This window comes from Fulmarus glacialis, unplaced genomic scaffold (genome assembly GCF_000690835.1).
Source record: "Fulmarus glacialis isolate BGI_N327 unplaced genomic scaffold, ASM69083v1 scaffold33620, whole genome shotgun sequence".
NCBI classification, from domain to species: Eukaryota; Metazoa; Chordata; class Aves; order Procellariiformes; family Procellariidae; genus Fulmarus; species Fulmarus glacialis.
Genome location: NW_009188846.1, coordinates 24218 through 39716, shown reverse-complemented (window position 1 = coordinate 39716; position 15499 = coordinate 24218). Strand labels below are relative to the sequence as shown.

The 15499-nt window shown below is 46.9% G+C and overlaps 1 protein-coding gene across 1 annotated transcript in view; it reads left to right on the top strand.

Annotated features, from left to right (window-relative positions):
• Positions 1-3043: 3043 nt before the first annotated feature.
• ACSS1 (acyl-CoA synthetase short-chain family member 1) overlaps positions 3044-15499 on the top strand; it is a gene marked incomplete at its 5' end in the record, with an annotated part of 30523 nt that continues 18067 nt past the window's right edge. Inside the window, 2 exons of the mRNA XM_009580082.1 lie at positions 3044-3169; positions 13974-14173. Of these exons, the coding sequence (XP_009578377.1) occupies positions 3044-3169; positions 13974-14173 (326 nt within the window). The remainder of the gene's footprint in view (positions 3170-13973; positions 14174-15499) is intronic.

Genomic DNA, 15499 nt, shown 5'->3' with positions numbered 1-15499 from the left:
GGGGTGCTGCTTGGTGCCGTGGTGGGCTCTGCAGCGCTGACACAAAGATGAACCAAAGGTGGGGTACGGTGCGAATCCCAGTCTTTTATGGGGGAAGCTGCATCCTCTTTTCTCTCTTAAACGAAGATCTGAGTCTTTTCCTCCAACTTCACCACTTACATGAAGGAAGAGAAAAATTTGCCGTGACAGTCCTAACTACCTCTGAGTTTCTTCCTGGCCATATCTGCCTTGAAGGCTCTTCTGTGCTGTGGCCCTGTTTCATTCAGTGGGAGTAAGCCCCAGCCCTAGAGTACAACTCGGTGATGAAGTCTTTTAGCAGGGATGTACCTTTCTTAAATTCATTTCCCATTCCTGAGAGAGTACTTGAATCACCAGACTGCGGTTCAGTAGCGCAGGAACTGTAACATCTCTGGCCACCTTTTTTCACAGCAAAAGAGCAAACCCTCCTCAGGTCTTCAGAGAACATAGGGGAACGTCTCCTCCCAGGAGATGGTTCCCAGCAGTGGATCCTAAGTTGATAGAGGTGTGTGTACAGCCCTGCTTCCAGCACCCAGCAATCAGAGGGATTTTAGCCAAACTTCTGTTTTCATTGATTCCCATTGAAATGAAGGTCTTGGCTAAGCACAGAGACTTTCGGGGATCCGTTGCTTTCCTCTGTAGATGGGATCAGCACCACCTTCTGAATCTACATGGGTCAGGTGTCTGAAATCCAGATATTGCTGGGCCTGATTTTAGATCGTGTCTTGGGTCTGGTTCTTCTGCAGGCACTAAATGCCGCTTAGTTTTCTTTGTATAGGTAAAAAAAATAATCATAGACCACTGAAACATAGATGCACAGAATTAAACAGTTTTGCTATTGCTGGTTTTCTTCTTTTAAAGCACGATGAAGACGGCACTCGGCCACAGCCGACTGGCTAGTTTTCTGCTAGGAGGCTCTGGTTTTGTCCCTTGATCTTTTGATTTGAAGTAGTTCCAGAAATATGGCAACAGTTCAGGTCCCTGATCCAGAGCATCCTGTGTACCTGTCTCCCAACACAGCTGGACCGCAGGCAAATGAGTCATCTGCTGCTTTTTGCTTGGGGAAACCTTGCAATAGGATTTGGGGGAACTGTGAGCTTCAGCGCTTCTGGGTTTATTGCACTGTAACTGCTGGCCAGGAAAATACCCCGACAAACTACTGCGCTTCCAAGACACTGGGTTCTCAGGAGCATGTCTTACCGAAATGAATCGTTTCCAAGCATTGTTGAGGAGGCGAGAAAATCTACGGAGAAACCATTAGGGTATAGCAGTAAGGGGAAGGTCTCTAAATTCTATTTTGTAAAATGAGCAAAATGTTCTTGTAAGCCTAAGATCAGGAAGGAAATAATAGCATTTGGCCCTGGTTCACCTGCCAGTTCTTACTGACCAAAGAGCTAAAGCTCTCACTTGGCTCAGCTGGGATTTGCTGCAACAGAAATTCCCTCTGAAGGCTAGTACAGCTGCTCACGAGTAAGAAATGCTGCTTGGCAATGAATCCCCGTTAACGTGGTTTACTATAGCGTGGCACAATATGTGAGGGTGTTGCTGCAATGAGCTTGGAGATGGGAGTTGCTAAGTGTCACGGACCAAGCCACAGCAGATCCAGTTACTTGTGGACAGACGACAGAGGAAACTAATGTATAACTGCGTAAAGCCTTCCCCATTAGAGCTTTTGTCCTCCCGTATCATATTAGGATGACCTCAGAAGTGGCTTTATTTCCTTTATTTTTATAGTATTGCTGCACAAATTTACTTTAAAAAATAAAAGACTTTAAACAGCTGAAGAGCGTTTTTTCATATTTTTGAGATTGACAGTAGTCCTTGAAATGAAATATGCCGAATTCTGAGGGGTTTCTCTCTCTGTGCACCTTTAGGGGCTCATTCCCACCCGCTGTGTGGTGGTCTAAATCAGCTGTGATCAAAGAACAGCCGAAGCTGGCTCCCGGGCTGCAGTTTACTTAAACTTCACAAATTGTGACAGCAATAGGCAGCTTTCGTTGCACTTAATTTATCTGGAAAAATGAAATCCTTCCCCACCAGTATTAATGTTTCCAGGAAATATGATCTGAAACTCAGCAATTTTTTAAGGGTTTTTTCTGAGTTATACAGCAGTGTGCCTGACTGTTTGTAATAGTTGTCTATTGAAATAAAGTAACTGCCTTTGGAAGATTATAATGAAATAAGTGAGCGTAGTTTAGGCTTGGAATTAATACTTTACAAGGTTAATCTCTAACCATCAGGCAAGTTGCTACTGAACATGCAGGAAGGTTTCTTGGGTGGATTCTCTATAAGTTTCTTCAGGGTGGGTGCTCTCCCTGAGTCCACTTGAGCATCTTGTGTAGGTCTTCAGGTTTCCTCTACCTCAAGTTGTAGGGGGGAGAGATGCACCTTCGGAAAGTAATTTTATACCTTTAAGCTTTAGGAGGTGTAGTACACAGCTTGAGACATGTTCATCTTTCCCAGATGTCTGGTAATGTGTAGATGTCTATATTCTGTGAGTTTAACCTAGATCCTAAAGTTTTAGATATTTTCAGTTAGCTGAGATTCAGCTCTTCTGCTATGTATCCTGGGATAAAAATGTTTCATATGAGCTTTAATTGGAAAATTCAAACGATGCAGTGCTAAAAATGCAAGCTGGGGAAGACAGTCTGTCAGATTTATGTAGTGAAATGCTTCTCTGGGGAGCAAAAACATCAAAAGAGTGTCTTGTCTTTGTGCTGCAGGGAGCAAGGGAGAGGTTTGGGCTGGTTTAAGCTTAGCCAGTGGAGCTAAGCTGAGCTGAATCAGCTGAGGCCTCTCATGGACATGCCATCTCTAAGACAGCTGTAGCAATTACGTGTAGTATTTGTAGTATTTTCATACTGCAGATATGGCAAAGAACAGCTTTACCAGTGCTACATACGCTGTCACTTCCAGCGTATAAAGAGTGTGTGGCTAGCTAGCTAACAAATGATCTTTCATCTTACACTAGCTTGCTGTTACGCTTGACCAAGCTAAGTTTACAGAGCACCTTGTTTATGATCAGGCTTTGTTTAATCCTCTGTTTTCTTACAGTAAATTGCTTGGATCAGCATGTCGAAAAGTCTCCAAACAGAGTGGCTTTGATTTGGGAGAGAGATGAGCCTGGCACTGCAGTGCATGTCACGTACAGGTATGCCACCTTCTTACGATGCTTTATGATGCCTGGCAATGTGGTGGGGCGGGGAGAAGAGCTGCTGCTCTGAAATCGGACCTCTGTGAAACTCTTTCTTCCAAGGTACTCCGGCACATAGGACATGCAGCTGCAGTGCTGCGGCTAGGTTGTGGTGTCATGATGAGATAGCTTCTGAAAAACGGAGGCATGTTCCCACCGAGAAATTATATTCTTCCCTTGGCTTCTTCATGGATAGGGCTCCCTGATCTTAGACACCTGTGTAACAAACATACTACAGGGTGAGAGGTACAGTGGATGTAAATTAGTGACAGCTACTGAAAATTTAAGATTGAGATCTGGCATCATCTTCTGGTTATGGTGTTAATCACGCCTGCCTGTAGATTCCCTCTCTCTAAGTGGGGGCTTTTAGAAGAGAAAGGCTTGTTTTTTCTCCCTGGCTTATGTTCTCACTTGCCAGTTTTCTTTTTGCTTGTTAGAAGTGTTCATGGGAGAATTTCTGTGAGCAGCTTTCGGTTTCAGCACAGCAGTTTGTCTTGGTGCAAACATCTTGTGTTGATGGTCAATAGCATGATACCGAGTCCTGGCTGGAGGGGATTTGAAGCTCCCTGTGTTCCTCTTCCCCATCCTCAGTGCAGTTTAGAGCAACCTTGAGGCTGCTCTGTGTGACGCCGACTTGTAATTGCTGCTATAGATTGTAGGGTTTGTTAGAATATGGCAGTTTTCGAGCATATTTCTCCTTTCCCTGCTATGCGCCCTCATTTAGGAGACAGGCCTGCCTGCAAAAATGCCTTTTAAATCATCTCTCTCTCTAGTGACAGTTAAAGGTTTCCCAGACTTGTACGTTCCTCAGTGCGTATTTTAGGGAGCCAGATGTTTGATGTGCTGGGTGTCAGGAATCTGCTGAATCAGAAAGCAGAGGAGATGTAGGAAGTCCTGGTATCTGACTCTTCTACAAAATGTTTTCTGTAGCTTATTGATAGTTGGGATTCCTGGAGCTCCTTGAGTCTAAATAGGTTCTGGTGGTCTGGTTCACCTCCAGAATTTATTAAAGCTCCTGAAAACATTAGTCATTGGAGTGAGGATGCTGGTCATCAGGGAGGAGTGGGTGTACAAATATCTTTGGAAGGTTAGTGCTCCATGCAACAGAAATAAACACTATCTGATACAAAGGTGTGGAAGAAGTGGATTGGTTTTAATCTTGGTATTGTTATTTGACAGGCTGTATAGGCATGTTATGATACAAATGTGTTGTAACCAACGGGGTAGCTTGGCTAAATGCTTTGAGTTTTGCTTTTGCCATTCTGGTGGTAGAAAAGGAGGTGGAATTGAAGGTTTCTCCCCGAGTTTGGGGTGGTGTATGTGCTTTTACTGCTCTCTTCATGCCCCAGGCATGAAACTGGGGGTAGGTCAGAGGTGGGAATTGTGTTCTGATTAACCTGAGAAAGAGAGCAGCCCATCAGATAGCACAGCCTCATTCAAGGCAACTCTAGCCTCCCCCTTAGACCGTGCTACTTGAAATGTGCTGAGCTGCTCCAGACCCCCAAACCATCTTCTCGGGATCTCTGGAGATATGAGAAGGCCTTTCTGAACAGCAACAGAACTGTTTTTTTCTTGGCCATGCCAAAATTTATTTGGAAGAAAGCATATTTTCAGCCTGTGGATTTGTGATTGCTGTGGCTTGAAGACAAGTAATCCACATCTGAAAACTGAATCCCTCTTTGTGCAGTCTTACAAAGATACGGTAATTAGCAATCAGAAAGAAGAACATCCAAGTGAAAGACAAATTGGCAGCCTCTATTTTCGAACTTCTGCTTGTATTTGGGAGCCATGTTCCTGTTTCTGCCTGATACTCGTGGTGAGATGTGGCTGCATTTGAGTGACACATTTTCTCAAGAGACTTTGGTCCTAGGACGTGGTAAAAAAGGTCACTTGGTTCTCTGCTTATCTCATTAAGTCAGGAATAGCTTTGTTGAAAACAGTGATATTATATGGGTGTGTATGCAAGGAGAGAATCAAAAGTTTTGCCTTTTCTGTGATCTTTAGGCTGCATTTTTAAAGGTTTTAAATGGGGCAGTAAGGTTTTCCAAGGTGTGTTGGCACTGACCTCCCTTTGAGGCTGAGCGTAGTTGAAAACTTTTTGCAGTAGCGTCTTGTTTTATCTAGAAGTTTTGTGAGGGAAAGCATATCAGCAAAAGAGATGGCCCAGAAGCTGTGATGCTGGTTGAGTAATCCTCTGAGAGCCTTCTGTAGCAAAGTGGTCTCTGCATGCCAGCCTCCGTGCAGGACAGCCCCAGTATAAAGAGGGAATGAGAGTGACGCTCTGGATATCAGGAGGACCCAAACTCTGGTGTCTGTGGCAGAGGAGGTGTGCCCCTTTCCTTAGGATCTGGATGCGCTGTTAATGGGACAGCAGCCTTAAAGTCGTGTGCTAGGAAGGTAAAGACTTTAATTTGGCCACTGCCTTATGGATTAGCTTTGAGGAAGGTCCTGGAATCTCAGCTGGGAGGTGTCCAGGGCTTATGTGCAGAGAAGTACAAGGCACCAGTTTTTTGCATTATCTACTTTGCAAAGCTTGCTGCTGTGAGCTTCTTCTTATAGATAAGCCCTGGGTGGCACAAGGAAAGATGCAGCTGCTGGTATGGGTGCTCTCCCTTCTCGCCCGGGGAGCTGTCGGGGGCAAGAAAACAGCTGAGCGCAGGCCCCGTTCCCATCACAGCGTGCAAAGGAAGCAGGTGGCTGTGCAGGAAAAGGGCTGGAACAGGCTTCCTCCTCCCTGAGGAAGGGAAAGGCCTCGATCAGTAGGACCTCCTCCATGCATTGGCAAGAAACGCAGCTATGTTGGAAAGTGCTGTCCCAGCTTGCTCATACTTGGGAGAAGTAAGAGCCTCCGTTTGCCTCTGCTGCCCCACTAACTGCCTGGCTTGCAGCAGGCAAAGAGCTGTTGGGACCGTGCTGTAAGTCAGCCTGCATCCCTGTGCACGTTTGTCAGCAAGGTGGGTTGTGTTTATGCAGCTGAGTTCAAGTGCGCTGTGCTAGGAGAGGAATCCAAACATCTCCTTATTGGCAAAGATACCCAAAGCCATAGTTTTGCTTGAATGATGATTGCTGCCCTTACAAACTCAGTTGTGATCATCTTTTTCGCTGCTGAGTTTTGTCCTGTCTCTCCAGCTGATGCAACTCAGCCTTTTGGGGAAAAAAGTTCCCTGGCCCCTCTTGTGCTTTTTCCCCCCTCTGGGTTTCATTTTCATCAAGTAGAAATTCAGCTGTGTTTCAAATTATCTTCAGTTTCCAGTGGGAGGGCAGGAGACTTGTTTTTTCACTACTTTGTGATGACAGGGCATGCAACCCTCCTGGGATTTGGTGGCTGCAGTCAGCAAAGTGGGGACAGATCATGCCAATCTCTTATCAAGAGGTCTGAATTGCCGGAGGCTAAACCACCATAAACTCATTGGTAGGGTAGTGGCGAAGTAGCAGTTAACCCACAGGAGTCTGCTGCTGTGAGCAGCCAGCTGAATTTATTGGCAGAAGGGTCCAACTCATCTGGGAGTGTTTTGTCCTGCTGTGTCGATGTTGTCAGGGCCCAGGTGCTTCGAAACCTTGCAGAGGAATTCCCCAATGTGTTGCTGAGCCTGGGTTCTAAAGGGTTATTATTATCAAGTGCCTTATATAAGCAGGCGGAGTCGGTGGCTGGAGCTGTTGGGTTGCAGCCTCTGTAAGCTCAGCAACAGGGAATGTTAAAGACAGCAGCTAAAGTTATGCCAGACCTCCCCCTGTCCGACATGGGGTTATTTATTGTCTCTGGTGTTCCCTTGTTTAGCACAGTCTATACAATTTAGCCACCTGTGAGCCAGTGTTTCCTAGCACTGCAAAATCCTACGGATATTGCCAAAGGGAGCTGTGCGAAGAAGTGGGCAGCAGTACGTGTTAGCTAACCTGTTTTTGCAAAGGGTTGTAGACTGGGTCTCAACGGAAGGGTTTTAATTTACAAAGGAGCTCACTCCGATGCAGAAAATGTTGTGGGCAGAGGGAATGTTCAAAATGCAAAATACAAAGTAGGGAGAGGAAAGCAGAAGCTGAGGGGCCAGAAATTAGGGTCTTAGGTAGCTTTTCATAGGGTCCTAGGTAGGTGGGAGAGAAGCGGTTGGACATCTTCATTAGCCACATCACAGCTATGCCTTTAACAAGCCAATGGATGGTGGTTCCTCAGCCCGAGCTGAAATGGTTGAAATTGTGTTAAAGATCACAGTGAAGACTGCAGCTGGAAGCCATGTGGGTACTTACCAGGCTTTTCAGAAGGTGTTTCTCATTGACATTGAAAGAGCAAACTCTTTTCCTTCTTTCCAGTGTTGGCTTCCTAAGTTGAAGTTGCACGTAAATCTTGCCCAGGCTTTTGGCTTTCCCCATCTAAGGCAGCTCAGGGACTTTTCACTTTGTCACCTGAAAAAGGTCATAAGGGTCCTTGCCTTGGGTTCAGGATGTCTGCAGGAAGGCCAGACAGTTGTGCTCGGCTTAGCAATTGAACCTACAGCCACAAAGCCTCATGTTGAGCTTTATATTTTTCAGTTATTCTCACTAAAATGGAAAAAATGTTGAGTTTTCCTTTTGGTGAAAAAAGGAAACGTGTTTTCTCTATTTAGCAAAAAGTGAGCGAAATGGAGGGTTAAACTGAGGCACTGTCACAGAAGCTGCAGTGAGGGGTGAATAGGTTTGTGCATTATCCTTGTGGCCAGAACACTGACCCAGAAGAAGGGATGGGTGTGAAGACCTACTGTGTCCCAGGGGACTTGAACCCACATCTCAAATGACAGTGCCCATGGCGCTGTGATCGCAAGGTACAGAGGCAGGCTCTGAACTCTGCTGCTCCACAGTAATTCATGTAGAGCAACAGCTAGGAGGTGAGATATGAGGGTGTTGGGCTGAGAGATGCCCAGATCTGTTTTTGTTGTGGTGGTGGTGGTGGTCGTGGTGGTGGTGGTTTTTTTGGTTTTGGTTTTGGGTTTTTTTTTAATACTGACCTGTTTGGGGCATTTGACCTGAATTTTCAAATACTTTCAGCCTGATCCAAACTATGGTTCCAGGAAATAAACTGGTTGCTGCAAGAAATATTTAACCCAGCTGTAGTGCTGAGACAGCAGAGAACATGGCTTGTGCTGAGCCTCCTTAACAGGCACTGTCAAAACCCATATACGGCATTGAATATATTAGGAAAATGTCTAGAAATGCTTTACAAAAGGCTGCTTCCCAAAGAAGGTCTTGATGCGATTTTTTTGGATGTAAAAAGAACTGGCTTCCTTTGTTTAGAAAGCTGCAGGCTGTCGTGCTGTGGTGAAAGATAGCATCAGAAAAATGTCTTGGAAAAATGTTTCTGCCAGGCATCCCTAAAATGCGTCAGAGAAATGCCATGTGTTGGTGATGGGTTTTACAGGAGTCGTTGTTCCAGACATTGAGCGATGGGCTTTGGAAACACAGGCATCACTGTATCTGGGGAGGGATCTGGGAGAAATATGGTCTGGTAGTTTCTGAACAGAGATGATGTAAAGATAGGGAGAGAAGTACTGCGTTAGATTAAACAGAAGTACTGGCCTGAACAGTGATCTGCTGGCTCTGCTGGAGGGCTATCTTGTGATAGCCGAGGAGATGCCTGCATAAAGGGTGATGAGTCTCTAGAAGAGAACAGTGTTAACGCTCTAAGTCTTGTTCATGGGCAAAAAGGAAGCACACCTTATATAGAGAGAGCCAAGAGTTTATTCTTAGTATAATTGAATGCTTAACATTCTAATCTTATTTGTCAAGATCTAATTATTACAGAAAAAGAAAGAAAGAGGTCCTGTTGGTTACCACTGACACCACTTTCGTCCAGCGTCAGGTCCACATTTCTTTTACTGGTCGTTCGCAGGGTGGGGCCGCCAGTGCCAGCCTGTGCTCCATCTTTTGTCGTCCCACACCTGTTCTCCTTCATGCCACGTCCTGTGCCTCTACTTCTCAAGGCCTCTATGTCTTTATACTACCTCATTATGTTAGGGTTGTAAACCCATGATAGTAGCATAAAAAGATAAAGAAGCGTAAAAAAAATCAGCCATGGTTACCTGGTCAATTAGAAGAATTGTTGTTACAGCTAGACCAGGTGAAACAAGGCTGCAGGTAGGTCAAGAAGAGCTCAGACAGAGTGAGCATCACAAGCTGCGTTCCCGAGACCTTGCAAACTTGTTACAAAGCCTGTGGCACCTTGCTTGCCATGGCAGTACCATGTTACAGGGCTGCAGGGAAACAACAGGAGCAGTCTGCTCTGTCCCTGAAAGAAGATGGTTTTCCACCAGGTTGTGACATGAAACAGCTACATGAAGGGCTGGCTCCAAAGCTGACGGAAATCAGCGGGCTGCGGGTCAGGAGAGCAAACCCAAGAGCAGCTTTGTGATAGGGTCGTCATTACAAATGTGGAGGGGGGGATTTATGTGCAACCCAGCCTCTCCCTGCTCACGTTTCCTGCTGGCACAGGGAGAGAGCTGTGTCTCTGCAGAGCTCTTGTGTATGGTGTTTAAAGCCTGTCAGTGTGTCACCTGCACCGTGAGCAGGCGTGTCGCTGGGGTAAGACGGTGCTTCCCTCTGGGTTTGGAGGTGCAGGGTTGGGATGGGTAAATTCACGTGAAATCTGTGTTCAGCAGCTATCTACCCTCACACCTGCAGTACAGTGAATTGGACTTGTCCGCATTTTCAGTTGAAAGAGAACATTTTCCGAAAGCAAGTCCAAATTCTCCTCCATGTGTCACAATTTTTCACCTTCCCTGCCTACGCGCCTACCATCTCCCTGGCTTGATTTGTTTTAAAAGCACATACTATATGTACTGTTCTTTCTCCTGTGCAAATGGCCTCGCCTCCTGAATCCAACTGGTTGCTGCTTCCCTGTTTCTCAGCTCCACCCTGATACTTTACCCACTGGAGTGGTGTTCTGCTGCCCAGTTTGCTCTCTTATTTCCTCTCAGCCCTTAAGATCTGCTTTTGCAGAGGATCTGCAGATTGTTGCGCCATGAACTGACTTTGCAGTTTCTCGGCTGTCTCTGTCCAGAGGGGCTGGGTGCTTCCTTTCGTTGCAGCGCATTTCCTTCTCCTGCAGTGGCTCTGCTGAGGTCCTCCTGTTGCCTGCCCGGCTTGTGCGCAGGGAGCCGGGCGCCCTGCGACCCGCTGTGTGCCCCAGGGCTTCGTCCGTCTCCGGTGGTTGTCCTGCCTGCCTCTGCTGGGCATAGTGCCCTGCTCTGCACCGTCCGCTTGGGCAGCTGCACTGAAATCCTTTGGAGTGCAGGCAGGCAGGTGGCAACACTGCGAGTATCGCTTGGGATTTTGCCTTTCTCCCTCTTCTTGTGGTTTGCAGAAGCAGTGCACATCTGCTCCAAGCCTCTGGCCACCCTCTGTCCTTCACTGGCAACGGCTGAGCCCTTTCAGCATAGAAGTTTTCACTCTAACCCTCTGCTTCCTCTACCCTTCCTCTGTACCCCATGTTTCAGTGCAGGCAGAAGCTAACTGAAGATGCCTTCTTTCGCACTGTCTCACCGGCTCCAGGGTGACAGCATCTAGTTCAGTTCAGCGTCTGATGTATGTTTTCAGTAGATGTGCCTTGCTACCAACACACCTCCTGGGTGTGGATGGGGGGCAGATCCTTCCCTGTGCACAGTCCGCCGGTATTCGATGGCATTGCCTCTGTGCCAAGGGTGGGGCAGTGTTGGGCTTGAGGCCAGAATTGCTCTTTGCTCTTTTAACCTTGTGTGATGGAGGGACTGCAACCCCAAGCTTGGCAGCAGTAGCAGGTGGGGAAGAAACCATGGCCATGGTTTCCTCCTGCTCAGTTCGGTTAGGTCTGTCCCACCCAGTTCTGCGGGGTAGCACCTCTGCAAGGTGCTCGTTCCGCCCTGAGACGTGTCTAGGTTACGTACTGGAAATGTGTAACCTGCTGGCATGTACTAATTGCCTGCCTGTTAGATAGCAAAATGTGTGTGAAGGAGTGAGGGAGTCAAGGGAAGGATTCCTGAGACAGCATTTCTGCTAAGTCTCTCTCTTGAACTGGAGGGGAGGCCTGAGTTGCTGCTACAGGAGCCAGAAGACACACCTGATGCTCAGGGATTTGTAGATTTCTTTGTTGGAGTTCTTGGCTTCACCTTCTCTTTGCCTTTGTGTCCGTTCCCCCATGTGCTGCACTGCCAAGGGACCTCCAAAGCCTTCCTATCTTGGCCTTTCAGAGCACAAAGGAGAAGGCAAAGCGAATAGATCCGGGGGTAAAGACTTGGTCCTTATTGTCTATCAGCTTGCTCACACACTGTCATGAAGCAAATGTTAAATTGGGGTTAATCATAAAAAAACAATGAGAGCATCTGCCATCACAGTCACTGAGTCCTGAATAAGCAAGCGAAGCACGGAGTTGCTTGGAAAGGATGCCCTGGCCGGAGCTGTTCTGGCATTTCTGTTCAGCAGAAAGAGGCTGCAGCTCTGAAAGCACTTGGGTATTTTCCGTTGCAGATAAGTGGTTTTTATTTTGCTTTCTCACAACTGCCTGTCTGGGGCTTGTTTCACTTCCTGTGCTTTGCACTTGAGCAGCTTAGTTTTGTTTTGGCTCTTTAATATTTATCCACATTGAGATTTTTCTCTAATGCAGCATGGGATGAATTCTGGACCAGAGAATGTGACCTTTTAGGACAAGGCACAAAAACAAACGTTGGGTGGGAATTCGTTACAGCATGGAGTCTCAGTTAATGAACTTAGTAAAAGTAAGCAAAATAATACATCTAACAGACTGTGCACTTATGTAGATAGCAGGAACGTGCATGGTCATGAGGCGCTTGGGAAGAGGTATTGAATGTTGTGCTTTAGAGTTTAGGCTGATCTCTAGCTTTAAGGGATTAGGAGGAAATTCAGTCCGGGGTAAAGCTGCTCCATATCTGCTTTCTGCAGGGTTGCGGTCTCTCTGCAGTGGCAGCTGTGGCCAACTACTGCCAGAGAGCAGGCACAGAGTACGTCTGGCCACCTCTCTTGAGTTCCTGTGCTTCAGGAGTGGTCTATTTACTTGATGCTACAGGAATAGTCTTAAAATAAGTAACACAAAGTGCTGTGGCTGGGATTTGAGGCTTGTCTTCCTTACCTTCCAAAAGGCGGCAGGGAAGTGGTATCCCTCCAGCCATCACTGTATCTGTCTTCATACTTTCTCTATGGCTGTGTCGCTTCACTGCCCTCACAGTGCAGATGGAGTTTTATCCTAAAGAAGTAAGATGCCAAGTTATTCTCAGCCCATGGTTTTGTATGACATTTCCAAAGTGGAGCACTTGGGCTTTGCCTATTTCCAACTTGCATTGGTTTGAAAAAAGAAACACAACAATTTTTGATGGACGAGAAACAACATTTCATTTTATTTGCAGCTTAGCCACCAGCTGAAAACTGGTTTTGTTCGTTTGTTTGTTTTTTCACAGCTATGGCCAGTTCTGGGAGATAAGGATACATTGGTAGATTCATGCTTTACAGCTTAATATGGAATGCAGACCCCCAAACCTCATTTGTTTGTTAACAGTTTGTGGAGTCCCTGGTGGTGTAGCTTACAGACCTCTAAGGGTTCACAGGTGACGGGTTGAAGATGAGTGTGCTAGGGAGTAGAAGGTATCTCTCTCCTCTGGGCCTCAGTACTCAGCGAGTTGCTGAACCCAGAGGACAATTTTCATTCCTGGCGGACTCTGCAAGTCTTCTCCTCTGAGCTAACGATTGGCACCAGTAAGGGTGCCCTTGTGCTGCCCTCGTGAGGGTCACCTCCTTCCTTGGCGTGAGACCACTCTTCACCTGGCACAGTTATCTGTATTCTTCTCAAAGCCCTTCCACTGCAGGCACACAGAGCTGTTCAGTTCCTGACAGCACCTTGGTCCAAGGCATGCCTGCAATCGTGTTATCCCCCGTGCAGGCAGCACAATAAGTGTATGTGCAAGTCGTTGCCCATGAACTGTTCTTTAGAGGAACGTTTCTGCTATTAAGTCAGCACGTTGCAGTGGTGAGCACTGTGAAAAGAGACTTTGCTCCTGTTCTTGGTGTTCCCAAGTTTCTCCATGGAAGAGTGGCTGCGGTTTTACTCGGAGCAGTATCCCTGTTCTGCGAGGCTGTTGTGCTCTGCGGCACGGCAGGGTGAAGTGACAATAGAGGGATTCGGGCTGCGGGTGATCAGCCTTTGATGAGAGTCTTGTAAAATCTGCCACTCACACAAGTGTCTTGGGACTTCTCCTTTTCTTCCTTATGCATGCAAATGCATTGTTTACCGTTGCAATTTAAAGAGAAGCTACAAGTTGTGAAGCACTTCCAGCAGTTCCCCAACATAAATAGTGTGGGGAGTCTTTGGACGATGCTTCCATTTCATCTTGTGTTTATTCCATACGTGTTCCCAGTAGGTTATGACTGAGCCTCGTAGGTAAAAAAGGCATCAAGGATGGCTAAAATGGACACCGACTTCTGGAGGCAGCAGGACAGCCACTGGCTTGCTGGCTGCTCTACCCATGCCAGAGCCCGGCAGCTCTGGGCAGCACCTGCGGCTCTCGCTCACTCGTCCTTCTGCAGCAAGCGTGGCTCTCTGCCCCCCTTTTCTTCTCTCCCCACTGCAGCCTGGCTTTCACCACACCCCAGGCCACCCTTCTTTACGATGCAAAAGCTGGCGTGCCCTATACTGCTGAGATGACAAGATCCAGAGGTGATCATGATGCCTCGCTTGGTTCAAGTTCATCCTTTTTTGCTCCCCCGCATAAAACAGGTTGTGCGGTCACATGACAACGTTGCTTCTGTGCCGCAGGGAACTTCTGGATCAGACTTGCCGTCTTGCCAACACCCTGAAGAAATATGGGATACAGAAAGGGGACAAGGTGGCCATCTATATGTCCGTGTCTCCCTTGTCTGTGGCAGCCATGCTGGCTTGCGCCAGGATTGGTGCCATTCACACTGTGGTCTTCGCTGGATTCAGCGCAGAGTCCTTAGCTGGGAGGATCATGGACTGTAAGTAGATGCAGACCAGGGAACAAACCCCTCTGGACAGTGCTCCAAGACATATCCCAATTCTGTGTTTTCTTGCCAGAAAGAGAAAAGGTTCATTCTCAGCTGGTGGGACAGTTCACTCTCCTTTGCAAAGTACTGTGAAGAGCCTTTTCTTTAGTGGCAGATGCAGTATCCTCTGGCCTTAAAATACTTTATAAATTGCTTAACATTCGGTCTGCACTGGGTTACTGCCAGACAGCGGTGAAGCTGGAGGGAAAACCAGAGCTTAGGAATGGGGCCTGATTTGTTCTTTCGCAGTAAAATCGCAGTGTTTCTTTGAAACTCCTGCACAGTGCTAATTCTGCAGTCTCGATTGTGATACTGTGATTTATGTATAGCACTGCAAGTGTTGGCAGCCTGCCCCCGCTCTGTTAGCCTTTGTACCAACAGACAGAGCTGTTCTTAGCCCAAAGCACTTGTAGTGTGATTAGGTAAAAAGTAGTGCTAAAAATACCAGCAGAAGAACAAAATAGCAAGTGGCTCATGTCCTAGCAGTCACATCAGTTTCTTTATGGCTAGTGTGAGGGAATAAGTCTTACAGCAATTTTCATGCTTTGTTTTCTGCTTTAGTGGAGTTAATCTGTAGAGAGCAAGTACATATTTTAGTTATCCCTCACTTTTGGCCACTTGTGTGGAGATGAAGAGCTAAAGAACCATTTCTCTGCAGCCACAGCTCTGTAATAATGTAGTGTGGTACAATTTGAAGTGTTCTGCCAGAGTGCTGCTGTGTGCTGTGGCTTTCAGGAGGTTCCCCTCAAGGTACGGGTGAGTTTCAGAAAGCTGCAGGTATCTCAGAGCAGGGTAGCGCCTCTGAGAGGCTGCTGAGTTTGGTGCTGTTCACTTCAGTTTGCAATGGACAATTATATGCAGCTCCAGAGAGAGGAGGAGAGAGGGGCAAAGGTGCTTGTTCACTAAGGTCATAGGAAGTCTTGCACTGGTTTCAGTGCATGAGCTAGCATGTTAGGCTAAAGCAGCAGTATTCACTATAACACAGGTAACTGGGAAGAAACTGTTCTGCACGTCAGCTTTGCTAGGCAGGAATGGAGGCATTTGAATTGCAGTGAGCGATACTTAGGCTAGATATTGGGAAAGACTTTCTCATGTTCATGATAGGCATTGGAGTGGACTGGTGGGGAGAGGGTAGAGTAGCTACCATTGGAGTGTTTTAGGAAGATTGGACTGACAGCTGTCAGAAATGGTTTAGCTGGAGTGGACGCTGCCTTGAGGTGGGGGAGACGAACTAGATAACCTATGGAGGTTCCAGCTACCCCTAATCTCTGTGGGTCT